This window comes from Leptinotarsa decemlineata, unplaced genomic scaffold, assembly GCF_025532065.1.
Source record: "Leptinotarsa decemlineata unplaced genomic scaffold, Ldec_3_MD MMD2_tig00004307_RagTag_RagTag, whole genome shotgun sequence".
NCBI lineage: Eukaryota > Metazoa > Arthropoda > Insecta > Coleoptera > Chrysomelidae > Leptinotarsa > Leptinotarsa decemlineata.
In genome coordinates this window covers 8,379,074-8,390,469 of record NW_027412606.1, presented here as the reverse complement: position 1 = coordinate 8,390,469, position 11,396 = coordinate 8,379,074, and the positions used below count along the sequence as shown (strand labels likewise).

At 32.7% G+C, this 11,396-nt stretch overlaps 2 protein-coding genes across 5 annotated transcripts in view; one reads left to right on the top strand and one right to left on the bottom strand.

Annotated features, from left to right (window-relative positions):
- The first annotated feature begins 376 nt into the window (after nucleotides 1–376).
- Nucleotides 377–9,514, top strand: Pgls (6-phosphogluconolactonase). Its single transcript, XM_074178926.1, has 4 exons — nucleotides 377–636; nucleotides 1,609–1,815; nucleotides 7,279–7,562; nucleotides 9,308–9,514. Exons 1-4 carry the CDS (start codon nucleotides 519–521, stop codon nucleotides 9,416–9,418), a joined length of 720 nt encoding a protein of 239 aa, XP_074035027.1. The 5' UTR covers nucleotides 377–518; the 3' UTR covers nucleotides 9,419–9,514.
- Nucleotides 9,424–11,396, bottom strand: part of SCaMC (Short Calcium-binding Mitochondrial Carrier) — a 112,373-nt gene continuing 110,400 nt past the window's right edge. For all 4 annotated transcript variants that reach the window (XM_074178923.1, XM_074178924.1, XM_074178925.1 and 1 more), the window contains one exon: nucleotides 9,424–10,250. In XM_074178923.1, coding sequence (XP_074035024.1) covers nucleotides 10,060–10,250 — 191 coding nt within the window. In that variant the 3' untranslated portion in view covers nucleotides 9,424–10,059. The remainder of the gene's footprint in view (nucleotides 10,251–11,396) is intronic.

Here is an 11,396-nt window from a genome sequence, read left to right as displayed (position 1 = left end):
ATTCTTCTTTTTTCTATACTCATGTCTTCACGAAAAAACTGATTTTTTTTTAAAGGCTGTCATGTAATAATTATCAAGCCTTTGAAAAGGATTTCGAGGAGCACAAAGACTTACATGAGGAAAGTCAGAGGTCTAGATCGCAAATTGGTACGCTAATACATAATCCTTTGTACTCCTTGTCCCCGTAAATTTCCTGCAGGAAGCATATAAACCTCTTCAATTAGTAAGCACGTCAACAGTGCTGAGATGTTAAGTAAGTACATTTTTTCCCAAAACAAATATAACAAAAAACAAAAAATATACTTTCTAGTATAACAGTTACGTTAACGGAAGCTTAGACACTACCTGCATACTGATTCGGACTTCACGATTTCATGAAATTTATTTATTTAAAATAAGTCCATGTCATCATACCTATCTCATGATAGTAGTTGATATCGTTCAATTGAAACTATTAGAATCAGCTGATAGTTCACAGATTTGAGGATTCTGGGACAGGAATAACAGGAATTATTAAAATGTCGATAATTGTTGTAGAAAATAAAGATGAAGTTATATCGAAATTATGTGAACTAATTGAAGAAGTCGCAGAGAAAAGTATTCAAACAAACGGAATATTTTCTGTTGGCGTTTCTGGTGAGTTTTGGTTACACTTTTTTTTGTAAGAGCCTCCAAAATCTTACTACTTTCAGTTTTTTAAGCTATTTTGTGTGCTGTAGTAATGAATTCAAAATTCAACAGGTTGAGAGTGCAACGGGTTGCATAACTAATTACCTAATTTGCCAATGAAATATACAAAAATACTCACACCATCCAACTAAAACACCCGATTTAACCCGCGCGCTATTTCAAAATACCTCAATTGTCTCATTTTTCTCCACAAACACTTGAAATTTTTTCTACAGAGAATGGCAACTTGATGTCTAACATTGATAAAATGATACTACATTAAACTATACATACTTTGACATTTTCATGTATTAAAATGAAAAAGGAACAAAAAAATATTACATCTTTAGATGACACAAGCAAAATAAAAAAATATCTCTAGGTAACACAACATTCAATATTTCACATACTTAAGTAAATATATACATAAATATTCGTAAATCAACATTCCATTGGTTGGTAAGGATTCCTTGCACTGATAAGATGTAAAGAATGAGCAATTAAACAATTTTCTGTATACATCTCACTGAGAAGAGTCGGAGTATAAAAAAGGAATATGAAAAATATTTCTTTTTGCCGATTTGAGAACCGAACAATCACTTCTAAATCTTCTAAACTATGTTTTGTAATATCAAATATTTTAACTGAATTTCATCATTTCGGACTTCCATTGTCTGATATTATATAAAATGATTTGAAATCCCTGAAAGATATTTCGAAGGATTCTCTCACGTGTTGCTAACACAAGGAAAAAAACAACTGTGGAGTATATTCACTAGAATGTCATGTCATAGATAATATATAACATATATTTTTCACAATTCTGTTGTTCAAAACGGATTTTCAAATAATTTCCATTTTCAATAATTGAATAGAACTGGCCGATACTTCATAGTGAATATCATACAATAAACTATATTAATTAGTTTCAATTTTCAGGTGGGTCTCTAGCCGAATTTCTATCCAAAGGCCTTCCAAGTATAAAGTCGGATTTTACTAAATGGAGAATATTTTTCTGCGATGAGAGACTTGTTCCAGTAGATGACGCTGAATCTACTTTTGGTCTATACAAAAGAACTTTGATTGATTCTGGAGCCGTTAACCTCAAACCTGAACAATTTGTTCAAATAAAACAAGGTGTATCAGGTAATACAATTTCAAGGATGTATTCATTCTGAATTCATGATTTATCATATATAATGAACAGAAAATTGTAATTGTACTGACTTTCTGTAATCGTTCCTTTCTTCATAATGACAATATTATTATTTATTAGTCTGTTATAATGCTGCTCTGCAATGCAGAAGACATCTGAACAAAATTTGCACTGAATAAAATATTAGCTTGTCTACAATGATGACACCTAAAGTTAGTCCCGACAAGAGAAACTACAATCAGCAGGTTTTTCGTTTTTTTTGTTTAAAGTAGTCAAGTACTAGTCAGCCAGTCTGATAGGTCTATCAATAGTAATCTACCCAGACCAAGTTGTTGAAAGCTGAGACAAAAACAAATGAAATAATCAAATACAGCCAATAATTCTTCAATCAAATTCAATTTTGGTTACTTCAATAAGTTGGTTGAAAAAACTACAACAGAAAAAAATGAAAGTATTATCAAGAACAAATCACAAATAATACTCCAAAAATAATGTGGAATGATATATAATTACTGTTGCACAACAGAACTGATATCAATAAATCATCTTCTGCCAGTCCAAATATTTCAAGACGACCTCAAAACCATTCAAGTCTCTCATCTACGTTATTTAGTTCATTAAGTTCAAGAGTTTAAGTGACATTGATGGAATAATGAAATATTTGAATCCAAGTAAAGCTTCTGGGTACGATGTTATTATAGTCCAAGATCCCAGAGCAATCAGACATAACTTATTTTCACATAGATGAAAACTTAGATTCTCAGTAGTGTCTCATGTTCTTTGAATACCTGCGTGCTTGTGGAGCTCACCTTGTGACGCCTGGTAAGAAAGGTAACTAAAACTCACAGTTTCTTAACATAGATTTATATGAATGATTTTTATATATATCTTGCAGAATATTATCATAAGTGTCAGACACTTTCTATGGACCGAAACTTTTGTCAGACGCTTTAAAGCTTCACAAAAAAAATTTACTTTACGTATTTTTGCATGTCTGATTTTTAATATGTTATTAAGGTAACTATTACAAAGTTATATTCAGCCCTATGCAGGCTTTGCCAAGAGGATGAGGAAACCTCCGTACACATACTATGCTATTGCGAACGTCTGTCAAGGATAAGGTTTGTAATATTAGGAGAGGAAAAACCACAACCCTCTCAATATATGGGGAACTTGAGGTCTGGCCTATGGAGTCTAGTTACAAGGACGGGCCTAGACAAGGAACTCTAGCATACATGAGGGCACACACAATATTTCTGCAAAGGTCGCAGTGTAGTGGCTGTTCAGCACAGAAGCCCCATATTAATCTAATCTACAAAGTTATATTTCATTGGTCAGACAAATTGTAGTGACCAAACATCCCCTAAACATAAAAATTACTCAGCCGAAAGAATGAACGCGAGAGCACTATGCCCATGCGTCTCAGAGTAAAATATTTACATATTTTAAAAATTCTTACTGCTCTCGATTCAATATTTTTATATTCTCATTCAAATGTTCCATATGCTAGCAATGTAATTAACTCGGAACATATTTGAAAATCATTCCTGTAAAAGTGAGTAAAGTTCATTTATTTTTTGTGGAGCTTTAAAGCGTCTGACAAAAGTTTTGGTCCATAGAAAGTCTGTGACACTTACGATACTATTTCAGAATAATATTTTACAAAACATATATAAAAATCAGTCATATAAATTTAAGTTGAGTAACTCTGATTTTTAGTTACCTTTCTTATCTGGTACTTGCCCAGGTGTCACAAAGCGAGCTCCTCAAGCACGCAGGTATTCGATGAACAAAGTTCTGTCTGATCGCTCTGGGATCTTAGGTTAGGTTATGTCAAAAGTAAGTGGGCCAATTCGACGGACCACCGCAACCCGCAAGGGTTTATTGTGGCTCACACCTATTCACACTGGACCAAATAAATACAGCTTTTTAACGAAGCCGATTAGTTAGTCTTTCAGGTCAGATAGTAAGAGTATGGTTCTGTCAAACTCAGAAAACCTGATTCGGTCCCCAGCGGGGCAGGCACAAAGTATGTGCTCTGCTGTTTCATTATTTTCCAAATAGATGATTCAAATGACAGTGACCTGTGAGAAGGCCTGTTAGCCATCGTAGTTCATCTCTACTGTAGCCCAACAACTGTTTGGTATCAAGCTTTGAAGGGTGAATAAACGCCTTGGAGTGAGCCAATTATGCCAGAAATCCAAAAATCTTCTTGCCATCCAGTTGTTAAATGATTGTTTGGCAAAGCCTAAAGCAATGCCAATGGCAGATTCTGGTCCGATGAAGCTGCTTGCAGCACCCTCGTTTGTAAGGGAGTCAGCAGTCTCATTCTGGGATCTTACTCTATTAGTATAAATATTGTAATAGCAGTAATAACTGAAATCTCATCAATTTTATTTTTCCTTATTTTCAAAATCTTTTGAAAGTGGTAAAGTCCCTAGCAATATGAAAGCTGCCAAAATTTCTTCTATTTATAAGAATGGCATAAAAGATGAGCCTCACAACTACAGCCCAATTTCGGTGTGCCCAGTGCATCACAAGTAAATAAGATTATTTGAAAAACAACAGTATGGTTTTCACAGGTTCAGAGATAAAGAGTTAGCAGCGATGGATGTCATTGAAAAAATTCAAACTGAAATTGAAAATTATTAAAAATGTTGCTTCTTGTCTTTGGATTTATGTAAAGCATTTGTTAGTGTACATCAGGATATATTGATCTCAAAACTGAACAATGTTGACATTAGAGGGAATATCCTTGATTGGTATGTAAAGTAATTAAGTGAGAGACAATATGTTTGCATAGAAAATCAAAAAAGTTCCATAAGAAAAATAAATTCTGAGGTACTGCCAAGGATCTATTCTTAGACTGCTCCTTTTTTCAATATATATATATATATATATATATATATATATATATATATATATATATATATATATATATATATGATGAGCTGTTTTCTCGGGTTTCGCTCCGTGTTCTGTGTATTTTCTCCCCATAAGGATTATTTTCACAACGTTTCGGCAAAGTCTCATTTGCCATCTTCTGGTGATGTCTGGTTTTTTCAACTAGACTGATTAATTCGAACTCTGTGTCTCAATTTATAGGGATGGATGTTTCCCTTTACCTGCGTTGCTGCCACTACCTGTGTTTGCTCGACTACCTGTTTTGGTCTTATTACCTGAGCTGCCTCTCCTGTCTCTGTTATTGTACCTGTATTGTCATGTACCGAGTTTTGCCTCTGGAGTTGAGCCGTCTGATTGCTTGTGCGAAGTGATAAAACGGATCTCCTTGTTGATGGTAATCTTTGCGCATCATCCCTCTTGTTCATATTATTAGGTCGTTTTTCAATTTCGATTGCCTCTCTGATTGTTCGTGAGTAAAAGTTTTCGTTGCTTGCTAGCATTTTTGTGTTGTCGAAATTGATGTTATGTCCTGTTTGAAGTACGTGTTGGAAGAGAGAAGACGTGGTGACTTTTCCCTTCACTGCTAGTTTGTGTTCATCTTTGCGAATGTTGATTCGTCTGTTGGTCTGGCCGATGTAAGTCCTGTCACAATCATGGCATGGTACTTCATACACTCCTTGTGATTCCAGTGGTATCTGATCCTTGGGATTACGAAGCATGGACCTTATTGTTCGTTCTGATACGAACGAAGTTGATATGTTATGTCGGTGAAGTATTCTGCTGATTTTATCTGTTGTTCCTGCAATATATGGTAGTGTGGTTGTTATGACCGGTGTATCTCGAGTTTTTTGTTGTTTCCGTGTGGTCTTGGCAGCCGCTTTTATACTTCTTTCTGAGTAGTTATTCATTTGTAGCGTTGTTTCGATGGTGTTCAACTCTTGTTGTCTGTGATCGGATCAGATACCACTGGAATCACAAGGAGTGTATGAAGTACCATGCCATGATTGTGACAGGACTTACATCGGCCAGACCAACAGACGAATCAACATTCGCAAAGATGAACACAAACTATATATATATATATATATATATATATATATATATATATATATATATATATATATATATATACCAATAGAGATTTTATTGAGTGTGCATGATACAAATAAAAAATGAAACAATTCGTGGACACAACACTCCAAAAAAGGGGAGCAAACCGCGGACACGTGTTTCTGGCTATTGGCCTCATCAGCGCGGTGCAAAGATGGGCAACACTTGTTTGCCGAAAGCAAACACTTGTTTGCCAGAAACACGTGTCTGCAGTTTGCCCCCCTTTTTTGGAGTGTTGTGTCCACGAATTATTACATTTTTGATTTATATATATATATGGGGATCTCGTAAACGATAAGAGATAGAGTGTCGGTTATAAGATGGTCTGCAAGATCACCAGATCTTACTATTTTGGACTATTTTCTATGGGGGACATTGAAAAATAGGATTTACGCTGGCAGAGAGATAGAAAATGTAGAAGGCTCAAGATTGAGAATTTTGAATGATTTCGCAACAATACAGCAAATAAGTGTATTAAGGGCAATAAATAATATGAAAAACTGAGTTTAAAAATGTTTCGAAATGGAAGGACTCCAATTCGAACATTTATTGTGGCATTAATATTTTTTTGGGTACCTATATAAATGACTTCATTTCAATTTTCATTACAATTATAGTGCTATAATTGTAATGAAATATTCGATATAAATTCGATTATATATATGTACCAACACATTAACAAATTTACCTCTTAAGGGATCAGGTAAATTATTTGCTGATGATACAACAATTATGTTCTCTTTGGATAACTTCAACAAAACTTTTGATATGAGAACACATGAAAATAATTTCAGATTGGCTTTGTATATGAATATTTCTTAACAGTTGTACCAATCCTATAACTATTGACAATTCAATAAGTTATACCATTTCTATTATATTTGTGTGTGTGGTTTAAATTTTTTGGCTTTGGGAAAACCAATTAGCCAGACTGTTTTAATAAAAAACTATTTGAAAGTAACATTGAGTAGTAGCTCAAACATAGATTTTTTTCTTCGTTTTTGCTTTTTGAATGTTCATTTCTGTTTGTTTTTGTATTTATTTTTTATTTTTTTTGTTTTTGCATTTTTATATCATTTTTTTGTCTTTTTTCTTTTTAAATAAGTGTTTTTTCTTGATTTTTTTATATTTTTGTTCCCTTAATTTTTTTTGTTGATATTTTTTTCTTCTTTTTATTATTTTATACAGATTTTTTAAATTTTTTTCAAAGCGTTTGTACATAATATGATTCAATTTCTGTTTACATTTGAATATATTGTTAGTAGTACTATAACTATATTCACAATCAATCATTCATACTTTAATTTTGCATCTTATTAGATGATTGTATAATAATTTGTATTATTATACAATCATTTTACTGCCTACCCGAAGCGTAAGCAGTAAAATGAACTTTTACCAGTTTCATAAAATTGATTTATCGATTCTTTTGTTTCAAGCTGATGAAGCAGCCACTGATTATGTCGAACAAATATCCAGTTACTTTAAGACCAGTGAAGTTCCTATTTTCGACATGTTATTATTAGGAATGGGGCCAGACGGCCATACCTGTTCTCTCTTTCCTGGTCACAAACTCCTAACTGAAGAACACAAATGGGTGGCTTCTATAACAGATTCGCCTAAGCCACCCCCATGCAGGATCACACTAACCTACCCTGTTATCAATAATGCTAGGTTCTGTATTTTTGCTGCAGCAGGTGCAGGAAAGGCAGCTATGATAAAGGTATGACAAATTTATTATATTTGAGATTATGTTCCACCATTTCACTAAAACTTTGTTTCATTAAAAACAGTGGGTTATTGTTTTCTCAATGGCAGACCTGACTCATTTTAACAAAGGTAACAATGATCAATCATGATTTTTATCTGTATTTTTCAAAAAATCAAAATAATTTCGAAAAACCATTCAATGCAGGAAATAGTTTTATATGACTATGTATGAAAATTTTGAAAAAGGCAGTTGCAAAACTTTTGACTGCATTTCCTACGAAAAATTCTTGGAAAAATTAAACTATTACAAACTTCGGAGTATTATCTCTTAACATAATAGATATTACTTTTTCATGATGATGAAATTGATGAAAATGATGATGAATATTTCGAGATTTCATTTCAAAATATTTATTTTCTTATATGTATATATATATATATATATATATATATATCTTTGATACAGGAGATGTTTTTCCCCGCTTGGGGCTTCATTCACGAGGTGGTGCTGTTACTAGTTAACAGCCTACCTACACATACTGTGTAGGTAGTTGAGAGAGATGAATATGGCAAGATTTTATTCTGAAATATTTATTTTCCTAAAAAAAATTATTCAAAAATAGTACTCAAAAAAGTTGAAACAGATAATTGGGGATCAAAATATTATTGAAGAAGATGATAAATTTCAAGTGAACCACATTTAGTATAAAGAAAATAAATTTACAGTATTTATGGAAACAAGTACCAAATTGTTCCACGAGACTTTTGAAATGAGTAGTGGAAAAATATTTATTGCTTGGCATAATTGACAAGTTCAAGATGCAAATTTTGTAACTCAATGTTGACACTATAACTGTAACAAAATGTATGAAATTTCTAAGATTGGTTATTCTCAATTGATATCGTTTGAGTATATCTAATATCAAAAAATTATATATTTCAGTTTACTGCAAAAAATCAATTTTTCCCTTAATAAACATGAATTTAATTTAGATTTCGAGCTTTTATCGAAATTTGAGGGACGAACCAGATGGAAATTTGAATGAATTGCTAAATGAAAGAAATAATATTTCTAGCGATATGTAGAGACTTGCTTTTAGGTAACTTTCCATCTATTTTTATCTATGATAGGGAATAACAAAACTTACTCAAAAAAAATGTTTTCCTCTATTTCTTGTAAAAATTCACTTCAATAATCACAATCCATTCTCTAATATGCAACCAAATTTGAAATCTTCAAAGTACTGCTTTTGAATTATAATCCAAACAGTAATATCTTACATTATGACCACCTAAAATCAAGCTTCATAATAGAGTTTCATGTTTCCATCAGTTGATTCAGATTGAATATCCAAAAAATAAGATGTTTTCATCAGTTGATGCATATTGAATATCCAAAAAATAAGATGTTTTCATCAGTTGGTGCAGATTGAAAATCCAAAAAAATAAGATGTTTTCATCAGTTGGTGCAGATTGAAAATCCAAAAAAATATGTTTTCATCAGTTGATGCATATTGAATATCCAAAAAATAAGATGTTTTCATCAGTTGGTGCAGATTGAAAATCAAAAAAATAAGATGTTTTCATCAGTTGATGCAGATTGAAAATACAAAAAAATAAGATGTTTTCATCAGTTGATGCAGATTGAAAATACAAAAAATGATGTTTTCGTGTGTTTTTTGCAGATTGCAAATTAAAAAAAAAGATGTTTTCATCAGTTGATGCGGATTAAAAATACTAACACTTTTTCAATTCCAGAGAATATTAGTAGATAAGGAAGATCTTCCGGCAGCCAGAGTGAAACCAACAACTGGAAAATTATACTGGATAGTGGACAAAGAAGCAGGATTATATGTGAACAAAATATGAACAGATAGTCTTAACATTTTAATCAGGGGAATTTTTTTATAAATACATATACAGTATAATAAATACCATATTTATTAAAATATTAAGTACATCACATTTCCCATTTATTTTATTTGGAATATAATATATATCTGTAAATATATATCCTGGGATTCATCTATGTAATATGTTTGAATGTCAATCTGGAAATAATTCATGCAAACTTTTAAGGATTCAAAAGTGGCATAACATCAATAACGAGTGGATAATTTTAAAATCTAGTGAGTTTTAAAAGCGAATTTGAAAATGCAAATAAATAAGAAATTTCCGTTTGTGGCTGAAGTCATGTAGTTGAAAGTGTATAACTAGCCTTCATACCAATCATGGATTAGACATTGCAACTATCACATGAATTAAGCACAGAAGTTTGTTGTAATGCATTTATTTTATCTTGCCCAGCCACAAACGTATCAACACATTTGGAGGAGTAGGAGAAATATATCCAGTGTATGTTGAAGCTTATTATGTACAAATAAATAAATTTAAACTAGACAATATTAAATTGTCATGTAGAAAGATTCGCTCCGCCAAGTCGAAGCCATGCTGCCCTCCGCAGAATTTTGGAAAATAAATAAATTGGTTCCTAAGCTGTCTTCATAACATCACGTCATGTTGACCCCAAGGAGTCGACTGGAATATTCATAGACAACATAACTGATACTGACAGCTGGCATTACTTTTATAAAGTTGGGGGTGATTCCTCGATAGAGTCCAAAGAAACCTTCTTTCTCAATAATGGTGCGGAATACGCCTGTCATTGTGGCCGAAGATGGGTCTATGGAAGGATGAACAACTGTAAATAAAAAAAGAATACTATTATTTTTATATAACGACTTTCAGGTACAGAAATTTTTTAATGTTACAAAATATAATAAAATGGCATGGAAAACTTCTCTGGAAAAATTTCGACTACAATGTCTACTTTTAAAGTAGGACTACCTGAAAAAAATTATCAAACCATTCTTCAAGTAATCAATATTTTGAAGAAAAAACATCTGATGATATTTAGTGCCAAGATTATCCAAATAAGTCTCAGTTGTCTGCCACTATTTCAGAACCAATATAATGTGATGTGACTACACAAGGTCTGTTGAAAAAATAAGGTGAATATTCATTTTTCTCAGAAAATATTTTTATTCATCATTTTCTATTTTATTCCCTCCCTCGATATAATACACTTGTGTAATTTTTTCCAATCCTCGAAACAATTATGATACCCACTTTTGGTATTGGATTGAGCTCTCAGCAATTCGGTTTCTATCTCCTCAAACGTCGTCCTCTCATGGGTCTCTTCAACTTTGGAAACAGAAAAAAGTCGCAGGTTGTCAAGTCTGGTAATTACGGTGACTAGGCATGATTACGGCGTTGTTTTTATCCAAAAAAATTATAAACAAGCAATGAAGAGTGAGCAGGTGCATTATCGTGATGCAAAAGCCATGAATTGTTTTTCAACAATATCGGACGTTTTCTTCGAACTGTTTCTCGCAAGGGGCGCATAACTTTAAGATAATACTCCTTATTGACCGTACGATCATGTGGCAAGAACTACGCCACGGTAATCAAAGAAAACAGTAAGCAAAACCTTGACTTTTGATCGAACCTGGCGTGCATTTTTGATCTTGGCTCTCCTGGGCTCTTTCATTGGGACAATTTTCCTCTGGTTTCGATGTCATAACTAAATACCCATGTTTTGCATCAGTTGTGACTTTTTTAGGCAAATGTGGGTCGCCGTTAACGTCATTCAACAATTCCTGACCGATGCTCACACGACGTTTTTTTTGGTCAAAATTCAGCAATTTTGGAATGAACTTGGTTCGTGAAAAGCATCACCTCTCAAAACTTCTTCTCAACTTACATGGACTATATTTTTATGAGTCATAAAAATAATGCAGCTCTACTAAGAATATGAAGTAAACTATAAAAGTTTATTTTTCACCGA